At 45.3% G+C, this 27480-nt stretch overlaps 3 protein-coding genes across 4 annotated transcripts in view; 2 read left to right on the top strand and 1 right to left on the bottom strand.

Annotated features, from left to right (window-relative positions):
* Positions 1-305: 305 nt before the first annotated feature.
* Positions 306-3524, bottom strand: LOC135396234 (methionine adenosyltransferase 2 subunit beta-like). Its single transcript, XM_064627260.1, has 5 exons — positions 3225-3524; positions 2593-2707; positions 2377-2529; positions 1278-1471; positions 306-616 (listed from the first exon to the last, which is right to left on the bottom strand). The coding sequence occupies exons 1-5, from the start codon at positions 3399-3401 to the stop codon at positions 371-373; spliced, it is 885 nt and encodes a 294-aa protein (XP_064483330.1). The 5' UTR covers positions 3402-3524; the 3' UTR covers positions 306-370.
* A 1033-nt stretch (positions 3525-4557) lies between these two features.
* On the top strand, positions 4558-22901 carry LOC135394932 (protein kibra-like). Its single transcript, XM_064626015.1, has 21 exons — positions 4558-4784; positions 7728-7837; positions 8423-8517; positions 9011-9318; positions 9384-9513; positions 9592-9696; positions 9976-10124; positions 10219-10389; positions 10492-10581; positions 11141-11458; positions 11812-11979; positions 13143-13286; positions 13359-13551; positions 15120-15399; positions 16125-16273; positions 17220-17441; positions 17891-17989; positions 18860-19052; positions 19747-19820; positions 19904-20019; positions 21043-22901. The coding sequence occupies exons 1-21, from the start codon at positions 4657-4659 to the stop codon at positions 21317-21319; spliced, it is 3519 nt and encodes a 1172-aa protein (XP_064482085.1). The 5' UTR covers positions 4558-4656; the 3' UTR covers positions 21320-22901.
* Positions 22902-23148: 247 nt separating this feature from the next.
* Positions 23149-27480, top strand: part of LOC135394933 (endothelin-converting enzyme 1-like) — a 123665-nt gene continuing 119333 nt past the window's right edge. For both annotated transcript variants that reach the window (XM_064626018.1, XM_064626016.1), the window contains exons 1-2: positions 23149-23376; positions 23718-23791. In XM_064626018.1, coding sequence (XP_064482088.1) covers positions 23286-23376; positions 23718-23791 — 165 coding nt within the window. In that variant the 5' untranslated portion in view covers positions 23149-23285. The remainder of the gene's footprint in view (positions 23377-23717; positions 23792-27480) is intronic.

Below are 27480 nucleotides of genomic sequence, written 5' to 3' on the forward strand. Positions count from 1 at the left end.
GCGAATCCCGATAACCGTGCTGTACTTTTTGTAATGAGATGCGTAACGTTCTACAAGGAACGTTGAGCTGGAGGCTCGTCTATTTATATTGACAAAGCGACATAAGTACAAAAGACACTACTCCATATTCAAGCCACTTTCTTCCCTAGAAGCTGTACACACAGATGGCAACTCAGAATTAAAAAAACATACACACACACAAAAAAAAACGCTTTCAATAGAAAATTGCCAGGGTAAATTTTGGAAATATTTCTGGCTTCCTTCGGGCTCACATTTAACCTGCAGTAATCACGTAAGAAATTCAATAAAAGCCACAAAGATAAATTTATTTAAGAAAATACGTATTCTTTAATGTACATCTTAAGCGACACTACAGAAACCTCTGGAACGACTTGACCCCGTCAACAAAAGGCGTATGGCGACCAATGCTGAGTTCCTGTAGCCTGTCTCGAGCCAGTCGGGTGTCATGGGGACGTGGAGCCCCACTGCTGGGGTTAGGATCTGCGGAAATGTGGTCGACGTTGACGTCAAGAGCCTTGCCCATGATCTGGACCATGCCGTACTTCGTAAGAGCCTCGGATCCGCACCACTGATAGAAGCCACGTATTGAGGCATCCTGGTTTAGAGGAACCACGAAATAGAATCAACGTCCGAGCCGAGGTGTAATGGGTTACGAAGCAAATTTTTTGTTGTGGGAGCGGCAAACAAAACTATGGACAACTGGGGTGGTCAGTAATGTATACGGGCTGTAGTTACGATAAATTAGGTGATTTGATTAGAAAACAGTATCAAATATTTATATGTTCTAAAATTATAAGACCTGTCAATTAATGACTATGAAGCATTTGTTCTGATTATGCTGTTAAAATGCTTTGCCCTTTTAATACCATCCTGCCTGTTTTTGTAATGTGTGCACGACCAATCCATTTTCCATAGTCTTCCACTATACGAGGAAAAGACTACAGAGAAAAAATGACAATTAAAATTGTACTATACATGGGAATAAATTACTTTGGGGCTATAAAAACAAATTCATTTGGTATAAATTAGTCTGCTCGATTCATTTCATTATGCTGGTATTTGTAGATTTTGAAATTTTGAGAAATAAGGGAAGTGTTCTTTACGATAACCATCAGCCAACACCTCGAAAAACCGTGTAGGAACACTAATGCAAAATAAATGTACAATGTGAAAAATGCACGTTGCCCTTGTTTGCCAATTGCACATTTTTTGCTTTATAATTGCGTTATTGGAGCAGTTGGCACTGTACGTCTTACCTGTAATCTCCTCTCTGCCAACTCTGCAACTATGGTAGCAATGTCGTCCACGTGCGAGGGATACCGTACTTCATAATCCGACACTTTAGTCGGCTTCGTCCTGTCTTTGACTGGCTTGAGGAGACTTGCTACAGCGCTTTCACCCTCGTACTCTTCCCCTCCGTAGAGGGTCGGAATCCTTACAACAATCGCATCTGAAAATTTGCACAGAAACCAAGATATGCTACTGGCAATGAAAAAAAAAAAAAAATGGAGTACCATCCATTTTTGCCAGTTTTTTTTGGGGGGGAGACTATAATAAAAGATAAGATAGGTGGAGAGGAGGATACCTTTGTGGCAGTGATAACAAAATCTAATGCATAAAAAAATAGGATATATTATGCTTGTAGCAATGGTCTGTGTGATGTGTCATATTCACGGTAACAATTCTTGATCAATTATAAAAGACAACAAACAATATACCAAAACAACAACTATATAATTATATTATCTAGTAAATAATTATGTTACAGAGTAATAAAATTTATTTACTTTACACGTTAATCTACTCATACTTATTATATTACAGAGTAAATTTCTACATCATTTACGTTACCCAAGCAGCACCATGTACTGTACTTGTATGGACCTCCCCTATTGCACTCGACTTTCATTGTGCTGCTTGGGTAATGATGATATCATTCTAATATCATTCTGATATCACGGGTATGACTGTGAAAAGAAGAAAAAAAAATAAAGAAATATAAGTCATGTGTACTGAAAGTCCTCGAAGCAAGCATCCTTACTACAGCTTGAAAGGGAATATACTATCACTTTTTCCTCAAGCAACAGTCCTAGAGAGTCTGACAGGCACTGAGCCAAAGATTTGTGACAGATTTTCACAGATCTGATTTTCACCCATCTGACACAGATTTGTGTCAGATGGGTGTGGGAATTGTGTCGTGGGGTGTGTAACACCCATATCTGCTGGCTTTTCATGTTTTTTTTTTTGTTTTTTTTTTTTTCATTGGGGAGGAGGGGTTGCGAAAATCCCTGCCTTGAATGATGAAGCATTCACATGTTAAGCTGTTCCTAACACTGACCCACTCCCAGTATCTACCTGGCTTTGCCGCCATCACAAACTTTTCCGCCGTGGCTTTGCTTTCCCCGTACTTGTTTAAAGGGCTCGCCTCGTCGGACTCTTTGTAGGGGGGATTCTTCCCGTCAAACACATAGTCTGTGCTGATGTGAATGAAAGGGATGCCTTCTTTTTCTGGAAGAAATGAAATGGCTCAATGTCCCACAGGTCACGTTACCTTTCGTCAAACACCTATACCTGCAAGGTGTGCAAGATTTTTGGATGCCTCCACGTTGAGAGCGTGAGATCTTTCCGGTTCCTTCTCCACTTTGTCTGGAACACGCTGCGCAGCTGAGTGAACTATTATATCTGGCTAGAATTAGATACAAATGAGGTATTCTGGGAGATACGCGTATTGACAGAAAAACTATGCCAGAAAAAACGCACCAGAAATTAGGCTGTAAAAATTCTTAGCCTCTACCTATATGTCCATGTGAAAATATTGCTTTGTCTTTTCATGCTTGCAAATACAGCTAACTATTCCATGCAGTTACGACGTGCATTTAAGAGCTTGTCGCTCGCCACTAAATGAGGTTTGACATATGTCCCAGAAAACATGCACGTAAAAGGCGTTGTGTGTGTAAAGGTATATCGCGAAGGAATGTTGAGAGTGCGCAATATCCCTGTTTGACTTCAGCCTTTCTATGTTATCATACGTCATCAACGTGAAAAAAAATGTTGCCTATTTTTTCGTATCTTATCTTTCACCCCTGCTTCTATGCGTGATAAAAGGCAGTTATTTTTGCAGGGTCACTCGAACAAAAGCAGTAAGGATATATTTCGGTTTTAGCGGCGATATAAAGTGAAATGTATGGGGCCTCTGAGTGTACCTTAGCCTGAAGGATGACATTGGCGGATTCGTCGAAGTTCGTGAGGTCCACCGCTACCAGATCGCCCGAGACGCGGATATGAGCTAAGCCTCGGACATTCCAAGATGAAGACTCAAAGGCACGCACTAAAGCACGTCCTAACAATCCAGAAGCTCCTGTGATAACTACGGTTCTCATGTTCTAATACGCGAAACGACAAAAAGCCTTCGCCGATCGGTATTTAGAGCAGAAAATTGTCGGCGCCAGCGCAGCAGACGAAATCAGAAAGACCGCGGGTCACGTGATAGTTGCGTGTCAGTGCCGTCCGCGCCACCTGCATGCGTTTCCCAACTTCTGTTCTAAACTAATGTCACGAAATATGCTGCAGCACGGGCTATAATTAGTATGAAATATCTACGATTTTAATTTTGCAGCGCCATTTTTTGTAGATAACGGAAGTGACTTGAACAAATCGTGATCTTTGATTGTTCGCTTTGTTCCGATTTCGCATTGTAAGTCAGGCGCGCTGTGCTTCCGATGGTTGGTAGGGTAAAAGTTTCGTTTTATTGTGTTCTCTCAGTTACGGTTATGGAAGTGTGACCAATTCGAGTTGCCTGTCGCCGGATGGGATGCCAGACGGGCGCCATTAAAACTCATCTCTAAATATTCATGCTGGATGGTCAAACAATAATTGTATTCCCCATCCCTACAGGTTCTATATTTTAGGAACATTCCACATCAACATTACCCAGCACACTCTGCCTTTCGCAGATATTAAACGTCTTTTCTCGCTCATATGCCCAGAGCAAACATGGCATATACGGCATCCGAGATATGGTTTGGAGGAAATGCGGACACACATATTCCAACTTTCTAGCACTGTTTCCTGTCTATGAATGATCACACAAAGGCAAACAGGATGCCCAGGATTTTTAGACCACGACAAAAAGAAAGAAGAGAGTTTGTCGTGCTCGCGGACATGCATTACTGAGCCGGACGCAGCTACCGGACAACGCGATTCTCACACAACAGAAGCAGGACAGCAGGACAGATAGGATACAAAAGAAAGAAAGTCCGAACAGAGAATGCGCTCGAAAACGGCCGATGAACGAAGCAACCACACATCCTAACTGGCGCAAATTTCCGTCCCGGGGGTTTTCTTCGGGCGAGCCAAAAACAAAACAAGCCACATTCCAGAGATCCTTGCGATTTTGTTTTATTGGCCTGAACCGCGTGACGTACACCAAACAGTTTCGCGTGCCTGGACGCCCCGATCATTGGTCAGCGGCGCTACGTCTCTCTTGCGCGTCTCTCCCGATTGGTTGTGCTGACTAAACGTCACGAACGTCATTCCTATGATAATGAGCTCTCCAAGATGGCGTCCAGGGGTAAATTGTAGCTCGGTCTGGAGAAAGGAATTTCACTGTGTTTTTTACTTTGTTTTCGCGAAATTATGCCGAAGAGGCGCAATGGTGAGATCCCGTTACCCTCTGGATGGGATATCGGCACCGACTACGATGGCAAGGTTTATTTTATCGACCATATTAACAAACAAACGACATGGATTGATCCCAGAGACAGGTGAGTGAGTGAGAGCCATTGGAATGTGCAGAAACCTCCCCTCCAGCTAAATGTTACCCGCTCTTCCCGAGTTCACCGCGTTTCAACAAAGCAACCACGAGTGTCTCGTCCATTTGGTACCCTAGGTTACAATACTTGGCTGCGTACACGTGTAGTCCTGCCGTCAGTTTGGCGGTGGGGAGGTCCAGAGCCTCTCGCAAACCACACGTAGTGCGGCATCTTTTTGCAGTGCAGTTTGTGCCTGACTGTGTGTGAACGCGTTGTCACCGAGCTTGTTCTGGAGGAAGCGATGCCTTGAAATGAATTTGCATTTGGCTAATAAAGCTACGATACGCCGGCGATTTCGCACGCGTTCTAGGACTAATACAAATATGCGGCGAAGAGAGTGAGGGGAAGGGATGCTCTTTATTTTTTGTTGCTTCCTCGATGCCATCGGTCTGATCAGAGATAGAGATGGTGTGGAAGCGCAAATTACACTCATACCGCCGCATTTGATGTAAAGTTTGATTCATAGCAGACGACATTTAGCAGACGCGTAGCGGAGGAAATGTTGAGCTCTTTCATTGCTTTGACCTGGTATGCGCTTTGACACGATTAGCAGAGCGGAATGCTCACTACATAGTTCTGCGTCTCCAATCCTGATTAGTATACACTGGGTGTGGATTCATTCAAGTCGTTGAGACGCCAGTTTAGCACTGCCGTTATCAGCTGCGATGCTGTCAGGGGTGATTGTCCATTGGCGCATTCCGGGAAAAGCAACAGTCGTCGCCTAGGTAGCTGGACTCGACGCTTGGAATGTGCGATTGAGCAATCGCTGGGAAAAGCCTTGAGGGGTTGGATTAGCGCAACGTCGCTGGTGTAGATCAAGCTTCGCTTGCAGATGCATGTGACATCGCAGGATGTTTTTCTGTCGCGAGATACGATGAGATTGGAGAGTGTACGATACTGGAGCACGTGCTTTGACGGCTGGGTAGTGTCCGATTGCGGGACAGAGGGGGTTGTGGTTTGCTTGTTTCGAGTGTGAGCACCAGCTGGGGCCTGTTCAAGAGTGGTATCGATAACGGGAAATTTGCCAAGATATACAGGAAACCCTTCGCAAATGAATTGCATACTTGCTAATGTAACTAGCGTGCCAAATTCGGAACTTAAAAAAAAAAAAAGAAGACGAAAACGAAAAGGGGTGGCTTGCAAATGCGGCTTTCCACGTCTGATAATGTCACGATGACGTAACGCCGTGCACATTCCAGAACTATTTGAGATAATAAAACAATCGCAGTAAGATCGTCCTATCGCGGCTTGTGCAATGACAAGACTCATACGCAGCGACGTGAGCCGAAACATCTGCAAAATAAATATTCCCATCGTATTCATCCTTTGCTGCGCGGTCTTATCATCTGCAAAAAATGCGGCGCACACGCGATGTCGTCTGCTTTGTTTCTGCCATCTGCCCAAAGGAAAGGGGAAATGGCTCTACATTCCTTTCTACATCCGTGTAGAGATAAAAATATGAACGTACACCTTATCAAGTCAGGGAAATTACACCTGGTAACCCGATAGCGGAAGCCCATCATTCTATCTCTGGTCGTTTGTGAGGTTGTATTAATAGGAGCTTTGGAGATTGGGTGTTATTGTGAAAATGAATGGAAATACAGTGCAGCGCCTGCACTCCCGTCTTTTTGTTTTGTATCAACGGATACACAAATGTGCATTCGGTGAGAAAGTTTAATGTTATCATGCCAAAAACTAAAAAGAAAGTAATTAGTTTAAATAAAATGTGTAATAAACGAGTGAACAATAGGTGCAGAGAGCATAGGGGAGGAGGAGCACAGGTGATGCCTTTGTCATTTGTGCTGCATCTTTAAATTGCCTTGAATAATTAGAATAGGAAATCCTGTGGCTTATCAAAAAAGTGTTTTTTTCAACATCAACAGATGTGCAACAGTCATCACAGATGTGCCAAATCATAAACTTGAGGACCCTGCACGTGTGTTCGTAACTGTTACGAAAATTGCCGATGATGTGTTGAGATAAGAGTTCCATCTGTTGACCCTGAGAGTCAGCAGTGCATGCTTTATTAGTGCTATAATGGTGCATGAACACAAAGCAAGCACTTTTCCTGCGTTATCTGCAGGGAGGAATGCGGGTTTCCTTTCCCTTTGTCTTCTTTTTTTTTCTTCTTCTTTTTTACAAACACAAGTTCCGTACTGTAGGAGGTACAATGGGATGCAGATATCAGGCACTGTTTGCACTCGTTGCGGAACACATCTTTTATTGTTGTTGGGTTGCGACAAATGTTTGTAGCATTGGTCGGATAAATTGAGACGTACTTCTACATAGGTTTTTGTTCAGCCACGCGTGTGCCATTTTATTCCACTGCTTGTTGCCAACTTTGTGGCAGCTGCATGATTCCCTGCTCTCAGAACTTGGCATCTTTCTGGACAGTGAACTGTTCCAGATGGTTTCGAAAGGAGTGGAGTAGGTTGTAATACGAGGTCTTCCGAGTTATGGTGAGGTAGGACATCTCAGTTATACTGCACAAATTCCTGTCGGTATTGCAAGCAAACACGTCGTCTGACGTTGTCCACATGGAAGATGGCACCCTTCTGACAGACCTATTCTGGATGCTTTGTATCAATTACTGCCTCCTTGATCCCAATTGGAAGCAGCATGTCAGAATTCGATGTCTAGTTGTACGACAGGAAATTGTAATACGTGATATTCTTTCAGTCCCACCAGATATGTAGCATCACCTTCTTCAGGACCTTTTCTGCGCCATATTTCTCTAAACTACCAATTTGTCATTGCCTACGATCATCCGCTTAAAGAAATGGTTGATTGTTTTTCTGTTTGTGTGAGGAACCACAGGTGTAAATGGTTGCTACAAATATTGGTTGCGACCCAATATTATTACTGCATGCTGAAGGATACCTTTAATGCGCGCAGGTACACGAAACCCCAATCGTTTGCGGACTGTATTGGCAATGAATTGCCCTTTGGCTGGGAGGAGTATTTTGACCAGCAGGTTGGGGTCTACTACATTGATCACATGAACAGTAAGTCAACAACCACAGCGTATCTTCTTTCCTCAATTTCTGATCAGTGTTGTTGGTCAGCTCAGGGCAACAATGTCATCAGTTGTGTTGGCGTAAGTGACGGCAGTCGTTGTGAATTTCGTAATAATTTTATAATAGAAGCCAGTTTGTTAAAATTGACTGTATGCTAGGATTACTTTAGGATATAAACCTAACATACCGAAAATATTTGAGATAAATATTTTGTACTTTCAACGTACACTTACAGTGCCATTACAATTTGGAATAAAAAGTTGAAGAAAACTGAAAAGTAAAGCAAACAAAAATGTGCAGTACTAAAATTGTGTGACATATTTGTAAGCCTCCACAGACCTAGTGCTGTCATTGTAACATACAAACCATTCTAACACTAAAACTAGAATTAAGAAAAGTCAGGACGGAGGTAAAGCCAAGCAAAAGATGTTGTGTCAGCTATTAGTGTTGCTGTGCTGTGTTTGAGCAAACATATTAAGAAATCACCCCTGTGTGATACTTTTTCTATTTTTCTCCTTTCTGTTTTAAAACTATGCTTATCCTCGTGTTCGATTTGATGCCTTTCTTTAAAAGAAACGAACCAGATCGAAGACCCCCGACAACAGTGGCGCCATCTACAAGAAGCCATGCTCAAAGAATACTTGCTCACCGCTCAGGACGACCTTGCTGTGAGTGCTCGCTTTGATGCTGCGTCCTTGACATTCTGTTGACCTTTCGGTGTTCGTGCCCCATCCCGCTCCACTCCTAGACCCTGAAGTTTTAGGGTTAAACCCGATTTTTTCCCGAATTTGCACCCCGAATCGAGGTTCACGGGTTTAGGGTTAAACCCGATTTCTACCCGCAAAGCTGCACCTAAGCTAGGCACCTCACGGCAATGACATACTAATTTTTCACAAAATACACGGTTGATCTCAACGTCTGATACTCTGGATAGGCTGTACAACAAACGTTTGTTCGACAATAGAGCCCGATTTATCCCCAAATTCAGTCTGATGGTAATTTTTCCGCACGAATTTGCATGAATTTTCGACATCAAGTGATTGACCTGAATTTTACCCCCCGAATTTGAAAAAAAAAACCCCGAAAACTTCAGGGTCTATGCATTCGTCAACCGCTGTCTCCCTTATTCAATGACATATCACCCCCTTTTTGAAACAACAGGCCAAGAAAGAAATTGTGGACATAAAGAACCAACGCCTCACGCTAGCACAGGAGGAAGTCCGACACCTAAGCTCGGCGCTGGCTGGTGTTCTCTTGCACGAGAACAGCATGCCAGCGACTCCGGCTACTACCGGCTCGGCTACGTCCCTCTGTTCTACGTCCTCCACCAGCTCCACAAAGTTCGACCCGCAGCTCCTGCGCTCGGACGTCTGCCGAGCGAGGCACAGGGTTGCCATGCTGAAGCAGGAACTCGACCAGGTCCGGACGGAAATGCAGCAGCGCGAGCAGGGCCTCGACGCCCTAAGGAGGCACGTGGTTTCCGCGGCGACGGACGGAGTCCGATAACTGACCACTCGTTTTTTCTTGCGCGCAGGGTGGACCAAGAGTTTTCGGGTCAGCAAGGGAGCTATAGTTTGGAAGAAGCGAAGGCCATCGTAGAAGAACTCTGTAATATACACAAGTCACTTAGCAAAGGAGAAAAGGAACGGGCCCAACTGATGCATGTAAGACAACGTCTCTGTGTGCCTGCAGGAAATTTGTAAACTGTTGCTGATGGTTTGTGGCGTTTTCCTCACTGTTAGAAACTCTCGCGGCTAAAAGACGACCTCACGAGGTTACAGCCAGAATCCTCAAACCTCGCTCAGGAAAAGCTGAGTACGGCGTCGCAAACAGACCTGTCCGGCGAGGTAAGGATGGATACACCTGACAGTGTATGAGAATATGTTCTCTGGAGGGTTGTGAGGCTTCGATGATGTCACAGCTGGATGAGTCCTGTATTCATCGTGCCGACTTTCTGCCGACATCTGCTGCCCCCATCGCTGTAAAATTTGCAATGCAGTCTCACATTGATGGCAAGAACAGTCTCTTATGCTTATCCAGGGTGACTTGGATTGAAGTGTCGCAACCCTTTTGTGTAGGCATTATGTGACACATCACACGGCTCTCTTTGTATTTGTCTTTAAAAGCTTGCTCCGATTGGAGCTCGCTTGGCGGAGATGGCACGGATGCGGCTAAGCTACGACGAATCTCGAAAGGAAGTCCAGAGGATCCAACAGGAAATCGCGGACCTGGAAGACCTTATGGCTCCGGGGCAGGTGGAGTCCGACAAGGATAGGTTAGCCCTTCTTTCACCCTTGCTTTTTCTTCTCTGTGTTCGAAGATCCGCGTCTTTTCTAAAGTTGCTGATAGTTGTTATTGTTCCGTCCTAGGTTGCTGCTCATTCAAGAGAAAGAACAACTACTTCGGGAACTACGAGCAACGGCAAGTGGTCGGCCACCGAGATCGGAAGCCGAGGGCCAGCAGTTACAAGCCGAGATTGCTCGACTCGAGCGAGACCTCGGCGATGCGGTCCAGGTGTCCAACCGCGCCATTGCCGACAGGTCTGCATACATTCCGCTTCCATATATATATATTTTCTTTTTATCTTGCAGTACTAGTGATGATGCAGTTCACTGACTTGCTTGAGTTTTTGCTGTTGTCAGACTCAAGTTGCATGAAAGGAAAAACCAGCTTCTGCAGCAGCTCCGAGATGCTATGAAGTTGACGGCATACCTCGAGACACGACTGAAGAGGTCAGTAATCGAGGACACGATAATGTTTTTCTTGATTATATACAGAGTGTGCGTTTCTTTAGACTTATTGCCAACACAAATGCCAATTTTCTGTAACGAGGCCAGATTCCAACAAGTCCCCGGTGTGGCCATACATAGATCCTTATCGTTTTGGGTTTTATATTTCTTTCGAAAATCTGGTTTCATTTCAGATGCTGTAAAAAGGTAAAATCTAGTAATAATGGGTGGATAATGAAAAATTACGAAGTGCTTTCCGTATCTTGGGTGAACACTACGTTCAAAGTGACTGCGCTGAACGTGCAGTGCTTAGCGTTCTCTAGTGCCTGTGTTGGTGGAATTGGTGGCTGAATTTGCCCTTTGACAAATTAGTTGTTGAGTTTTACCCTAGGTGGCAATGACGGTAATTGAGGATGTAAAAACAGCTTTTACCCGGTCCAATCCTAAAACACGAGGCCATAGGTCACACCGGATGCACAGGCACGATTCTGGCAATCCCGAAGTGAAAGAGATGCTACTACCTTTATTTTTTAATAATCACTTACGGTTTCCCCCACTACAGCCTGTCAGCGAGCACCCTGTCCATGTCTTCAAGCTCCTCGCTGGGTTCCCTGAGCACCGGCAGCTCACGAGGCTCGCTGAGCAGCCTCAGCTTCACGGACATCTACGGTCTCCCGGGAAACACTGGTGCCCAGACCTCAGCCGGAAGCCTGCAAGACCTGCACCTCAGGGTGGTGGCCAGTCACACAGCTGCTGCCACCCAGGGCAAGAGCAACAGTCCGCCTCTGTCCCCCTGGTCTTCGCTGTCGTCGTTGTCACCGCCGATCTCCCCGCACGATCCCGGAGGGCCTCCGCCGGGTTACGACATCTCCGCTCACAGGTGATTTGAAAGAAACCCTTTCCCGCCTTGCATGTTTTTGTGGCGACTAAGAAACGCGCGTTAAATGTTCTTATTGCTGTACCTCCGCACTTCTACTTACATAGCTTTGAAACATAGCTCAGTAAGTATCAATCAGTAGAGTAGCGAGGCATGTGATATTTTTGGGAAAGCAGTCGCAGTCATACACTCAAGTTTGCACTCTGTCAAACTTCCGAGTTTCCAAAAGCATTCCCGTCTCATCAAAATCTTCCTTTCGCCACCATTGCAATCCTGGTGCTGTTAAGTGCTGTTAACTTGACACATTAATTGCTGTCACGTAGTTAGTTTTGACATTTTTTTGCACTTCCCATCAGGTTCCTGTGCCGAGGCAACTCTGGGAGCAGCGACCCCCCGCTTAGCCCCATCTGCGAGCAGGACGACCTCCTCCACCCTTCGAGCCCAGCTCACCGCAGTGTGTCCGCTGCCGTAAGCGACGAATCTGTCGCCGGCGACAGCGGAGTTTATGAGGCAGCAGTCAAGAGGTAGGTCTCTTTGGAGCATCGTCTTTGTAGCGATTTTGTCCATATCTCTTTGTTGATACTTAGACCCTGAAGTTTTCGGGTTTTATATTTTTGCAAATTTGGGGGGTAGAAATCGGGTCAGTAAATTGATGTCGAAAAATTCATGCAAATTCGGGCAGAAGAATTACCATCAGACTGAGTTCGGGGAGAAATCGGGCGTTATTGTAGAATAAACGTTAACTGTACCGTTTATCCAGAGTGCCAGAAGTAAGGGGCAGTCGCATATTTTGTGAGAAACTAGTATGTCGATGCCTTGAGGTGCCTAGACTAGGTGTACTTTTGCAGGTAGAAATCGGGTTTAACCCTAGATAGGTGAACCTCAATTCGGGGTGCAAATTCGAGGAAAAATAGGGTTTAACCCTAAAACATCAGGGTCTATTGATACTTAGGCAAAACACACAGTGTTGGCAAAGAATAACCATCATATATCACTAGAGCCTGAAGTTTTCGAGAAATATTTTTTTCTAAACTTTGGGGGTAAAAATCGGGTAAATAAACGTGTGCACTAAATTCACGCGAATTCGGGTGAAAAAACTCCCGGTATGTTAAATTCAGGGAGAAATCGGGCTCACTTACTCAAACTAACTGTACTGGCTTGGTACAAACAGTGATGTAACTGCATTTGCTGCCAAACAAGTATGTTAGTGCATTCCTACAGGCATCCCAGTGAGGGGAATTTGCCGGGTAAAAATCGGGTTTCACTCTAAAGGGTGAACCTTCAATTCGGGGAAGAATTGGGTAGAACCCTAAAACTTCAGGCTCTAGATATCACCCGAGTTCGCCATTTTACAGCACCTGACATAAAGCCTGATTTTAAAACCGAAACTGGAAACACAAAAGAATTAGCAAAAGACTCTCAAATACAGTCCAGTAGCTTACTTGAAAGCGTAAATAACTGTATTTCATTTTTTCATTCATTTCATTTTATTTGTGGATGCAGAAATGTGGTTCACATACAAAAGGCGAAGCCCGATCTGATACTCGCGATATTTGTGATCTGGTACTGCTGCAAGTTTCGGGAGATCTGTCTTCAGCTGCTATCGTGGTCCCGTGTCTCAACGTCATTTGTGCCTTAGGCTAGTGAAAATCATCTCATTTCGACATTAACCGAGATATACCTTCAGGTCAGTGGAAGAATGCCTGGGAGACCCGGAAACAGCTCAAGTACAAGTGAAGCTGCGGTATGCCGCAGAAGACGCCCTGCTGCACGTCGGCATTGAGAGAGCGCGGAATCTGGCTGCACTCTGCATTCCGCAGGGACTGCAAGTGTGAGTAGTCGGAAACTTTGACTCGTGCAGTCCGTTACACCGTTAGGACTCCATTCCCATCTTCCGATCCAGGTGCATCAGGACGACGCTCTTCCCGGGAGCGGAAGACGCTGCCACGTCCCACGGGACGTCCTGGTTTGAGTCGCTGGAACGTCCGGCGATCGGAGAGACGTTCCGGTTTCCCGTGGCACTCAACAGGCTCTGCACCCAAACAGTACAAGTCCACGTCTGGTGCCGGTGGCCTGGAGGCGGAGAGGAGTGCTTGGTTAGCTGCGAGTTCTTGTTCCATTTGCTTATGGCTAGACCCTGAAGTTTTTGGGAGATTTTTTGTTTTTAAATTCAGGTAAAAATGGGGTTAATGAGCCTGTGCTCTAAATCCATGCGAATTAGGGTGAAAAATTTACTCTAAATTCAGGCTCAGAAATGGGGCTTAGTTACTCAAACTAACTGTACGGGCTTGGTACAAATGTTGATGTAACTGCAAATCCGGGTAAAACTTGGGTAAATGAGCGTGCGCTCTAAATCCATGCGAATTAGGGTGAAAAATTTACCCTAAATTCAGGTTCAGAAATGGGGCTTAGTTACTCAAACTAACTGTACGGGCTCGGTACAAATGTTGATGTAACTGCAAATCCGGGTAAAAATTGGGTAAATGAGCGTGCGCTCTAAATCCATGCGAATTAGGGTGAAAAATTTTCAAGTACCCTAAATTCAGGCTCAGAAATGGGGCTCAGTTACTCAAACTAACTGTACGGGCTTGGTACAAATGGTGATGTAACTGCAAATCTGGGTAAAAATTGGGTAAATGAGCGTGCGCTCTAAATCCATGCAAATTAGGGTGAAAAATTTTCAAGTACCCTAAATTCAGGCTCAGAAATGGGGCTCAGTTACTCAAACTAACTGTACGGGCTTGGTACAAATGGTGATGTAACTGCAAATCCGGGTAAAAATTGGGTAAATGAGCGTGCTCTCTAAATCCATGCAAATTAGGGTGAAAAATTTTCAAGTACCCTAAATTCAGGCTCAGAAATGGGGCTCAGTTACTCAAACTAACTGTACGGGCTTGGTACAAATGGTGATGTAACTGCAAATCCGGGTAAAAATTGGGTAAATGAGCGTGCGCTCTAAATCCATGCAAATTAGGGTGAAAAATTTTCAAGTACCCTAAATTCAGGCTCAGAAATGGGGCTCAGTTACTCAAACTAACTGTACGGGCTTGGTACAAATGGTGACGTAACTGCATTTGCTGCCAAACAAGTTAGTGTGCATTCCTACAGATGCCTCAGTGAGGGCAATTTGCCGGGTAAAAATCTGGTTTCACACTAAAGAGGTAACCTTCAATTTGGGGTGCAAATTCGGGAAAGGATCAGGCTCAACTCTAAAACTTCAGGCTCTATCTATGGCATACCATATTTGCTCGCATACTGGACGCACTCTCGTATTGAACGCATCCCCAACTTGGGTGCCGAAATGCTGGTACCTTTTTGCGCCCCGATTTTGTTTGAGAGCACCCCGCCAGGTGCTCTCGCGCGAGTCAACGAGAATGGGCACCTGGTGCCGGAGCGATGACCTACGAATGCGGCAAACGTTGAGGAATATTCCATCCACACTTGGTAGAACGGAAGACGGAATAAAGGGGGACCTCGGAATAAAGGGGGAATTAGGTGTGCTTTAAGCGGTGGGTTCCAATTTTCTCACCCATATTGAACGTACTGCCTCAATAGCACTATGTTTTTGCCTTTTTTAGGTAAAAAATTTGTGTCGTCTGCACGAGTAAATACGGTACAAGTAAGCTTCACACATTACCCACACGTGCGCATTGTCACCTTTCAGGGTTGCGCCCAAGTGAGCCTCGCCGATTTCCCGACGTCTGCAACCACGGTGAAGTGGTACAACCTGTTGAGCTTCCGCTTCCTGCAGCCCACCGCTGAGGGAGGTGTCGGTGCTCTTCAGCGTCGCTGCCCTCACCATACTCAGCATCCACTCATTCAGCATACGCAGTACACATCGACTTCAGCAAAGTCCCTCGCCAGTACTCAGAGTGCCAAGGAAGAAAGTAGCGACGAATCGACCATCATTTCTTCGCAGACGTCAACACTTACCAGGAACCAGGGTAAGTCTGGCCCCACCTAAAATGGTGCGTCGTGATTAGTGCCGATCTGATTAGCTGTTACAGATAAAATGGTAAAAAGCAAGCGAGCTGGTGGCTAAGACCCATGACGAAAACCCGAGACTGGGAAAAAGTGTTGTGTTGTGTCGTCTTTTTCCCAGTCTCGGGTTTTCGTCATGGTGATTAGCTGTGTAATGATGAGATAAGGGTGAGCAGTAAAGTGACCTTCAAAAGTAACCTTGGCACGTTCATAAGATGTTATACAAGTTTATGTTGGCCTGTGTTGGGGAATGTGGTGTTTAGCTTCATAGCTTTTTAACATAGTTCGTGATTTCTGCATCACTTCCATAGCAGCTTCTCTTCCGAGCTAGAAATGTTACCAATCAGTTTTTAATGACAAAGCAAATGTTGCCAGAAATCATACTTCAAACAGTGTTCTGTTAAGCAATGTGAATGCCGCTAAAAATACGGGGCTCAAGTGTGCACCACACTGCCGCCCAGTAATGTTCCAAATTTCAACAGCATTAACTTCGACATTTTTAAAAAGCTGAATTAGTCCCTGACGGCGTATCATGCTCGCGAACAACTGACACGACAAATAAAAGATCAACTGACGCATGACTGTTACGCACTCTAAATAGATAGCATTACTGTTGTGTGTCAAGCTGCGAAAAATGGCTATTACGCGACTACATACAGCAGTTCCACCAAATTAATTTACACCACAGTACCAGACCTGGGGTGTGCCGATGAAGAGGAGGAAGATGAGAGTGATGAGGACGACGAAAACCACTGTATCCTCCTTCACGAGCAGACGTCGTCTGAAGGCGAAGGTGTCGTCTGCGTTGAATGTGAAGTGGAGCGCCGGCTCATGTTGGTGCGGGGACATTTTGCTACAACCTTCTTGTTTTCTTTTCTTTCTTTTTTTTTTGTCAACTTTAAGAGCCATGCTGAATGGCAAGACTAACTATCAGTGTGATTAGATGAGATGATTAGTAATTAGAGCCTGAAGTTTTCGGGAAATGTTTTTTTTTTTTCTAAATTCGGGGGGTAAAAATCGGGTAAATAGACATGTGCACTAAATCCATGCGAATTCGGGTGAGAAAGCTCCCGGTATGCTAAATTCAGGGAGAAATCTGGTTCAGTTACTCAAACTAGCTGTAATGGTTTGGTACAAACGGTGATGTAACAGCATTTGTTGCCAAACAAGTAAGTTAATGCATTCCTACGGACATCCCAGTGAGGGGAATTTTCCGGGTAAAAATTGGGGTTTCACCCTAATGGGTGAACCTTCAATTCGGGGTGCAAATTCGGGGAAGAATCGGGTAAAACCCTAAAACTTCGGGCTCTGTTAATAATTCCGTGTATTTAGCTTGCGGTCAGATGGTTTGTGATTACAGTGAACCCTCGTTATTATGACAATTGGTCGTTCCCGAAAATTTTGGTCATAATGCGGAATTGTCATATTAACGGGGGGCATTTGCAGAGGTTTCACTAAATTGTTCCCCATTAGTATGGTCGTAAAGCGCGTATGTCAGATTATCGGGGGTCATATTAACGAGGGTTCACTGTATGTGCAATGACGTCGGGAAAACAATGTGAGGACCACTCTTCGAGTACGTGATTTCCTTTTTTTTTCTTAAAGAATTTCTACGTGTGCTATAATATTGTTGTTTATCGTGTATCGCCTCGTATGGAAAGGGATCCGTTTTTGAGGGTGAGGGGACGACACAAAAGCGCCCTCGCACTTGGTGATGCCGCTGGCACCACTGATCACGCACCACATCTTGCACATATTTAACCCTTTGTCCCTCTGGTCTCAGAAACCAGGTGGAGAGACTCAAGAGCAGACGACGGAGAGCAAGGAGTGCTGCGACAAGGAGACCAACACGGAATGTGTGTTTGTGCCAGAAGAACGGAAGCCTCGAAGGCCGCTGGGGGATCCCGCTGCTCCTTCCCCGCAGACCACTACCGCGTCTTCGATAAAGCGTTCTCAGACTTTCGGTCCAACGGCAGCCGTCAGTTGCCACCGCTACATCTGTAGGGTACGTTAAGGTCTAACTAAAAAGGGTAATATACGATGCAACATGCGAATCATGGTGGACGTAAATCTTATTCAGTGGAGAACGAAAGCTTTATTTCCGCTTTTCTAGCCTAAAACGAAACAAAGCAGATAAAAAAAAAGCACTTTGAAAACTGGAGATTTCTAGCTGCCATATTAGTGGGGGGGAGTCATTCCTACGAACGTCACCACGCTTGAGAACAAGATAGGATCACAAACTTGCATTGAGTGATCTGTAGATCAAATTAATTTAAGGGTCGCATTGAAGCGTGATCACCTTTCACTTCAATTTCATTTTGTCGTGTTTGTCCCACGTCTCTCGGTTTTTGTTCCTTATCCCTCCTTTTTGTTCCTTTTTGTTCCTGTGTCCCTTTTGTTCCTTATCCCTTCTGTTGACCTTTGAAAATGTGCTTTTTCTGGTTGTTCTTGCAGTTAAATCGAAGTGACAGTGACAGTGCAGTGCCACTGTACAGGAAAACAGTACCATTCCAGAGGAACTCTGTCGAAAGGAGAAGTTTGCGGTGGAAAAAGGTCAGCATTGTCTCCTCAAGTTCCATTTTAACCATTCTTTTGTAATGTTATACACACATATATACAGACAACCCTCGATTTATGAACACCCTCGGTTCCCCGAAAAATCGTTCATAAATCGAGGGATTCATAAATCGAAAATTCCTTTAAGTGAGTACTATCGAGCAAATGGAACAGTATTTCCGTGTTGGTATTGTGTTTATAATGCAATATATTGTGTAATTTTGCTTTCGACCATGCCTTCTGCTGTATCAATCTCACCAGGCACAGATGTTAGCGCCTTCACACTCTGTTTAATATACAATACTAAATAGTTTAATTTTGCTTTGGACGATGCCTTCCGCTTTGTCAATCTTGGAAAGAGGAGATGTCAGCACATTCGCGCTCAACTGGTCTCGGATTTCCTCTGGGGTTTTTAACCTATGTTTATTAATCTCCGGGTGACAGCGGATACCTTATTCATGAATTGAGGTCAGAAACACTTCTGCAAAAACTCGTTTGTTGTTCGGATTTCGAGGGGTTAAGAACTGAGGGTGCAATACCTGGAAAACATTTTGTCTGTTCAGGCGTCATTCATAAGACCACGAATAATCCCTTTGAAGGTTTTTGTTGGCCTCGGAACGATCCGTTCATAAATTGAGGGCAAAAACGCTGGGCAACTCCTAGTTGGTTCCCAGAAATTCCATTCATTATTCGAATATCGAGGTTCATAAAACGAGGGGAAAATGCATGTAAAAAGTTTGGTTCCTCGTGCTAGTGTTCATAAAGCGAGGGAATTCATAAATCGAGGGTTCATATATCGAGGGTTGACTGTATATATATATATATGAGGAATTTTCTCGTTGACATACGCTTCTACTGTTCCTGCAGCCCCCCGTGTGCGCTCAGCATCGACAGCAGGGAGCGTGGGCGTCCAACACAGGGACGGGTTCCCATGGCACCAGGACATCCCTCGACCTGGCGCTCGACCTGCAGGCATCCCACACGAGGCTCAACATTCTGCAGGAGGACCTGGGGAGGCTGCGGGAGATCAAGCGCCGCCTGGAGGAGACCAAGGCACGAGGTTGGTGGACACACACCTTGGAGGTGGTCTTACGTAGGGCCTAAAGTTTTTAGGGTTTCCCCCGGGTTCTTTCCCGAATTGGAGGCTGCCTCTTCAGGGTTGAACCCGATATTTACCCGGCATATTGCCCTCACTGAGGCGTCTGTAGGAGTGCGCGCTAACTTGTTTGGCAGAAAAATACAATTGCATCGCCGTTTGTACCAAACCGGTCCAGCTAGTCTGAGTAACTGAGCCCGATTTCTCCCCGAATTTAGCACACTGGAAGTTTTTCCACCCGAATTTACGCGAATTTAGAGTGCATGTTTATTTACCAGATTTCCCCTCCCTGCATTGACACTGGAACGAAAGTGTTAAACACCAAGCATCTACAAAGACTTTTTTTTTTTAGATGCGAAGTGAATTTCGACTTTTTGTGGTTTGTTCCTTGTTTTTAGAGGGACATTTTGTGTAATTGCGGTTCCGTCGCAAAAGTAAAGGTCACTGAAATGTATAATTTTTTACAATGTAAGATCACTAAACGAAAATACGGCAATTTCACGAATCTCGAAACTCCCCGCATCTCAAAATTTCTCCAGTGTTTTTTACGGTTTCGAGTCAACGGGGGTATACCGTAATTTTTCCCTCCGCGATAGGGTTGTCTAGTTTTCTCTGGAGCATGTTGATGCCTTTAGCAAAACGTGTTCTCCCGCAACAGGGGAGACGGAGATGCCAGCCTGGCTTGCAGAGAACAAACAGCTCCAGCAAATCTTGATTGCTGCTGACAAAGAGGTACGTCGCACGTAATTCTCAACTTTGAAACTGCGTCACGATGTCCCTTGATGCTAACGTTGAAGCGGTCGTGTCATTCCTAGGCTGCCAGGCAAACGGCTGAGGAGAGGAGGATGGAAAAACTGTTGAAGAAGACGTCCCGAGAGATTTACCGGTTGCGCAAGAGTAGGAAAAAGCAACCAGACATGTCCTTCTTCAGGTGGGTACACTTGAGGCTTTACAGCATTGCTCCCTCGAAAGTTGAAGACTCATGCGTAGGCGCGCTTCATGCTGTCGACGTTCTCAATAATTTTATCGCGGAGCGCATGCTGCCTGCATATTACGTCGCGCACCTCGATGCAGTTGAACGTGACGTTGGGCATATCTACAACGGCAATCAAAAGCAATCATAGCAAAATATAATATATTGATATAGTATAATATATTATAATATATGTATATATATAAAATATTGGCATTTCCACCCTCTTTCGTAGCGACCATCGTTAGCGTCGCTCGCGGAATAACGCGCAGTGTGCGACTTCAGTAGGATGGTGCTGACCTAGGTATCACGCGGGTATCACTGTATGTTATTTGGGGCGAGATCGTGTGCTAGTGCTGATACATTCGGATCTCATCAAGCTATTTTTTTACTCTCTGTTCAACAAGTGGCCCACAGCTAACCCTCCGTATCACGGTCAAACATGCATTCCTTCTGAATTATAGTCACAGGCACCGCATGTTGTAGCGTCCAACATGTTTCGCATGATTTATTGTTGCATTTTGATGATTATTTACATCAGACACGCATACAGAATGGACCTATATTGTGTACGCCCCGAAGGAAAATGCGAAAAAATGAACTATGTACATCCCATCCCATATGTTAATAATCTGCCAAACTATAGGTAGCGATTACGCACACGGAAAGATTCCACAGAAGGCAACTGATCCTTTCATAGAAGCCCGGTATACGGCGAAGTTGGCGACTTCTCGGCGGAACAGTCGAGATAATCGGGGATAAATGATTGGAATTCGGGGAGAAGTTGGGTTTAACCCGAATTGGTGCAAAACTGATCCACGCGGGAGGAATCTGGAAATGTCGGTGTAACAGTACGCACGGCAAGCTACGGCAGAAGTTTTTTTTTTTTTTCCCAGTGCTCTGAGTTCATTTATTGGACCGAAACAAAGTTGAAGTTGAGGATAATGTCGTCTGCATCCCTCTCTCATCAACCTCTTGCAGGGAGAAAATGGCCTTCTTCACTCGCGCGCAGTCGTCTGTACCCGCACTGCCTCCGGAATCGACCGAACCTTCCGACGTCTCCGCCCCCTCCAACCCCGCGGAGGTGCCTCGTAGCCCTCCTCCGCCGTACCCGACGCACCTGTCGCGGCCGCGCAACGTCCTCAGCATATCCACCGCGAACAAGCCCCCTCAAGTAGGGCCCTTGCACGGCAGTGCGGAGGCCCCGCCTCAACGCTTCGAGTACACAGTCGACCCCGAGTACGGAGTGGAGGTGTGATGTACATTTGGACTCTTCCTTGTGCAGCGGGACTCTCTCCGCGAGATGTAATTTTTACGAGAATATTTTGTGCCAAGTTGAAGGTGGTGGCGGACACGTCGTGACACCAGGGGGGGGGGAAGAGGAGAAAGTTGGCAGCGCAACCCACTTATGACGGGCACTCTTCCGCAGAAAATCGTGCGTGTTGGTCGTCGTGGCACGTTGTGCTTGGTATCTATCAGCAGCAGGGACTTCTCTCTGGTAGGAATATTCCTCGTAGTTTCTTCACCACCGTAAATGCTCCTGATAATCTCCCCACAGCAGTACAAAGCTTCTGTCTTCAGCATTTTCTGTTTTGTTTGGAATGCTATTGTGTGGCGTAAGGTGTAAAAAGTGCTTGCGTTGTTTCTCTTCATACGAACGTAGATTGGCTCTTGCAAAAAGAAAACAAAAATTGACTCGATGGAGAACAGCGTTTGCATGTTGAAGGATGCCGTGTAGATGTCTGTCGAATTCCAACATAATTCAAGCTGCAAGAAAATACGCTGAGGATAAAGCAAATAGAAAACAAAGGAAAATTGTCCCTGTCCCTCTCCAGTTCTAGCACAAGTCCCTGGTTGATGGTTGCCATTGCTGTCTACGACAAAAAAAAACAAAAAAAACATTATTTATACCTTGTTCTTCGTAAGTGGGTTGCACGAAGCAATTTTTAGATATCCTTTGCCATGCCTTTTGAACAACGATCATTTTGTACAGCAACATACTTGACTTTGTGAAGAGGAAAGAAACAAAATGGTATCTATACGCTTTTATTGGGTAGAAGATTCACAGATGCTGCAGCTGCTGCATTTTTCTTTTATTTCGTGTAGCTCCTGCGGCGATAGTTCGTGCGACAAAACCTGTTTCATTCTTGGGTGAGCGATGTTTTTTAAATAAAAATCTGTGGTCTGGAGAGTCACGGCTCTTCCCGTTTCGAACAGTGCAATGCCTTCTGAGTAGTACAATGTTTAATGTATGCAGCATAATTTTTTTTTTATGTCGCAAAAATTACGGGACTATGCAACGAGTTTCACATAATCCGTAAGCGTGTGTGCCTTAAGCCCAGTTCACGCTGTTGCGTTTCAAGGCGTGCGTGCATAGCAGCAAAAGTAGTGGAAAGCAAACATTCTTGAGAACAGAGAAGGGTAGCAAACTTCCTTCTACCAGAAGCGCCGCCAGTGATCGGATCTCGTTGCGTTCTGTTGCATGGGGCGACGCATTGCTTGGTTACCACGGCAACGCGCACGCATTGAAACGCAGCAGTGTGAGCCGGGCTCAAAGTCAGAGGCCTTATGCTGTTTTTGGGAAAACATAATGGATACCTTACACAGTCAGCCGTTTTCTAACGACACGATGCTGTATCTAGACGTGTGTTTGGCACTCAGGGTTTAACAGCACGGTGTATCTTTTCATCTTGTAATGTAGGTGTCTTCCTTCGAGAGCCTTCCATTTTGAGACGAGCGAGTGCCTCAAAAAACAATGTTGCAGGTGTATATTTCCACTCTTTGCCTGTTGAGATGTTTTGTAAATTATTTGCATTTTTATTATAAAGATGTAAAAATCACAGTGTCTCTACAGTGCGTATTTTCTGGGGATGAAGGGGAGACGGTAACAGTTGAGGGTAAGGCATCCAACCCTTCAGAAATGACCAGGAGGCAAAAGGCAGACCTGAAAGCGATGTTTCATACGCTAGGTCGGGAAAGCGAGCGGTGACGATGTGTTAATTGGTAGATGGACATAGACATACCGACATGCTCCCATCACGTACCGCCAGTACCGCTTTTCCGACTGCAGCGGTGGCGCTGTATGTCCCGAAGGCACGCTGCAGCATGCTGCACGCCGTGCAAACAAGCGAAGCAGACTCGGGAGCAAAGCCTCGTTTTATGTTGTTTTTAGATCTCTCAAAATGAGTACTACTCAATTATTGTGATGGTTAATTATTTCACACATGAAACAAGATGACAACGTCGGAAAGTTGTCGTGCGGAAAAGTGTCGTCTGCGAAATACTTCTTGCGTAGCAGGAGGCAAGTCCGAAATGGTGAGTTGAGGCATACTAGTTAAACCCGTTGGAAAACGAAGCATAAAACTACACTGCAAGCAACTAAACTATCTGTTTCCATAACGTAGACGTGCACTACCAATATTGATAGCCATTATGTATGTTGCTGAACGCATGCGACCACATGCGATTACGCTCGGTTTCGACCGCCATCTTGTCAGTGTAGATTTGCTGATTTTCTTTTTTGTTCCTGCGTAACACGTTCTCAAACTGTGAAGTGAATATGATTGCAACGACGATAATATTCTTCCACTCATACCTCCTTAAACAAAATTGAACTAAGCTTCCGAAGAATTAATCGCGGGCTTTTCGAACGACAGATCGAGCTGACCGAGGAACCAAGACAAGCACCGCTTCGAGCCCACAGTTACAAATGGAAACCTGGTCCCGAAAGGTAATTCATGGTTACAGGCATCTGTGTTGTGAAGCAGGGGCGCATTAAAAGTCACATTTGAATGACCATGGCGAGTCGGACTCGCAAAGGCCGTACTCTCTTGTTGTGTATTTCCAACAGGGGTTTCTCCACTCGGTACGCCCCCCCCCCCCCTCCCTGATATTGCTGAGATAGCCCAATACAGCGTGACTACCAAGCCATATACCCATAAACGTGTGTCCTTACCAAAGGCATCAACGCGAGGTAGTTGGGTAGAATCAACGACATGCGCGAAACTTGGGGGGGGGGGGGGGGGGGAAGCGAAAGAACCAGAATGTGCCTGAAAATGAACCCAGTTGATAGAAAGTGTTTCTGCCGTCATGTCTCTGTCCCCAAGTTTCACGCTATGTCAGTCGCTGATGCGTATACATACCCCCCCAGGGGTCGATTTCTGGGGAAATTACTGGTTTCCGAGACTGTACACGTATGGGAGAATGAATAGAGCATAGTGTTTTGGAAGCCCACCTGTGTGTATCTTTTCCCTGTTTATTAGCGCAAAGAAAACCTGATTTGCAAAAAAAGGAAAAGTCACGAGGAGCATAACGCCTCGTGCATCTCGATCGTTGCGCCACTCGCAGCGCCTAGCGGCGCCGGCTGGAACTTGCTGTGGGACTCGCTCTCGTTCTCTTGGATTTGTCTTTGACGCCGCGCATTTTACGAGTAATTTTATCGCTTTCGTTTCGTTATTTTGGCAACACCTTCTTGATTTGAGCATAACCGCAACAGGAAGTACCCTCCCGCGTTTATGGCCGTTTAAATGCGCGTATCTCATTTTAGAAAACGATATCTTAGAAGAGATGTTTTCAGTTTAGATTGCTACAATTTAGCGAGAAGGCTCGTTTAAACGAATTACGTTTTATAGACTGAAGGACGTTTTAGAACGCTCTTCTAGTGACCGAGGGTTTTTATCTCGGCGGATGCGCCTTGGGCGGACCAGCAGCTCGTTTAGTCAACTACTTAGGTTGCTAATGTAGTTTGGCTAACTAATGTTATCTAATCAATTAGATTAAGCAAAAATTTAAAAGAAATAGTGGCCACTGGTTGGTTGGGCGGCTTAAAAATACACGCCTGCTTCTCTGGACCAGTGTCTCTCAACCGAGTCTAGTCCTGAGGTTCCTCGAACAGGACTCTGTTCAGCACCGGCGAACCTGAGCGCCTATACAGAGGCTCGCTCTCGGAAAGCCACTTTATGGGACAGTGCTTGGCATTTGATCGTTGGCATTGGTATTGACATCGAGATCCCGCGGCTGATGCCCATTGCAGTCCCCCGCTACAAGACGCAATCATTGCGCCTTGTACCCTTATACTGGCAACCATGACAGGCTCTGTCTGGACTTGACGGTACAGTTATTGCCGTAAACATGACCTCCATTACAAAGGGTACTGCGGAGGTTGGTATCCGGAGAGGACCCACGCGTGCTCTTGCCGCCGCTGTGGACAGGGTTGCCACCTTACGCAGTGAAAAATACCGGCTGAGGGAGAGGAGGTGGAATAGAGGGAAAGGAGGAAAGGCTCGCGGGAAAGGGAAGTGGGTGAGGGGTGGAAGAGCACACACAGAAAACGAGAGAGAGAGAGAGCTCAAGATAATGCGAGGAAACATATGTTCATGTGTGTAATAATAATAATAATAATAATGAATAACTAAGGGAAGAACTGGTGAATGCGGAGATGGGGTCTATGCTCCAGATTTATTCAAGCTGTAGTGGAGTGTTGAAGGGAAAACCCCGCAAAAGCCCATATGAAGGGTCTTGAGCCGCAAATACCGGCAAAAGGCTGCCGGTATCACCTTCCTACCGGCAACCGGCAGAGCGAGCAAATAACCGGCCGTGCCGGTATAATACCGGCCTGGTGGCAACCTTATAGCTGTGAATTCAATATGCCTGACGGCGAAAATCGTGCCGCGCATCCACGTATTACAGGAAGGGTTTTATGACCTCCCTCTTCGTGTCTCCGGATCTCTTGGAGCGTGAGGTGTCATTCGTTTCTCGCATTTTCGTCCCCGATGAGCCGGTTGTGTCCTCCCTCCGCTCATCCTATACTCTCGCTCATCCTGTACTCTCGCTCATCATGTTCTTCCTGCGGGAAGTATAATACATGTATGAGCACGTGGGCCACCTTGCTTTGTATACACGTGCGCCGTATACGATTGCCAAGTATTGTCCCCTGCCATGGACGCCGTGGACGTTGCTGCTGGTATATACATCGCTGGCGTGGCATTGAGAATTCCGGTGCACACTCTAAGAAAAAAAGAAGTACTTTTACTCCTTTTGGGGAGTAGTTGCATTGCCACAAAAAATAGTCCCTTTCGGGAGTAAATGCGCGGGAGTAAATGAATGTCACAGAGTGAAGACCGGATTTCACGCGCTGTTGTAAGAGTCCCATGTACATCATTGGTGCGCATGCATGAAAATACTTTGAAGCAAACCGTCAACCGTGATATATCGAGTGATATAAAATCTTGCGCCACACTAGGGCACAATTTGCGAAGAAAGATGCGCTAATTGTTTCTTACTCTGTGTGTCTGAAAAATTGCTACGTTGTCTGAGTTATACAGCCTTATGTCGTTCAAATTGACCAAGGGCACATATTTACGTAGACTGTCGCATTCAGGAGACCATTCGCGAAGTTTAGTGACAATTTGCAGTCCTGGGGAGTAAATGTCGGGACTAAATGTTGGGTTAGGGGACTAAAATGGGGGGTAATTGCAGACTAGGGGAGTAGAAGCCGCAATTACTCCCCGTTTTACTCCTTTTTTTCTTAGAGTGCAGTAGTGTGCTCTAATCGAGTACATGGCACAACACTTGGTACAGCATATTTACGATACTCGGTATATATATTTACCAAGTGTTCAGTGTATCGCACCTGACGAAGGACGGACTCCGTCCGAAAGCTTGTTCTTTAGTAAAATAAATTATTTAAATGTTGGCACTCTTTTTAAATACTTACGCATTGAACAGTTGGTAAATATTTATACTAATGTGCATAAGAGCCCTTTCTCTTATGCACATTAGTATAAATATCTATACCTAGACCTAGTGTTCTATAGTTCTAGATCTATAGTTCTAGATCTATAGTTATAGTGTTCTAGATCTATACCTAGTGTTTATAATGTATCGCACCTGACGAAGGACCGACTCCGTCCAAAAACTTGTTTTTTAGTAAAACAAATTATTTAAATGTTCCAATCTCTTTAACTACTTATCAAATTCACTAGCGAGTGCTATAGACTTTTCCCCATTTTTGCCTGTTACATATAAGCAGAGGAACAAAATCACACAACGACAGCTCCGGAGCTGCTGTTTTGCGTTTGTCTTTGTCCACGTCTGTTTGCTCCAACCTTCAAACGTGATCAACCAGCGGTTGATGATGTTGTACCAAACGCTGAGCATAAAAAAAAGTACCCTCGATTTCAATTCAGGACCCGCCTTTGGTAAAACTGTATTCGTTGACAGTTGACACCCGCAAAGCTCCCAGCCCTTGATATCCCATCACAACATGCGCCTATCTCAATATCCGCGGTCATTATCTCTCAGATACGCAAGGAGATGCCAAGAACCGATTTGGCGGAGACATGCTCAAGAGATGAACGATATCGAGCGTGACGTCAGATTATAAATGTGCGTTCGTGCTTCTAGCGATACCGCTGTCGA

The sequence above is a fragment of the Ornithodoros turicata genome, chromosome 5, assembly GCF_037126465.1.
Source record: "Ornithodoros turicata isolate Travis chromosome 5, ASM3712646v1, whole genome shotgun sequence".
Classification (NCBI taxonomy): Eukaryota; Metazoa; Arthropoda; class Arachnida; order Ixodida; family Argasidae; genus Ornithodoros; species Ornithodoros turicata.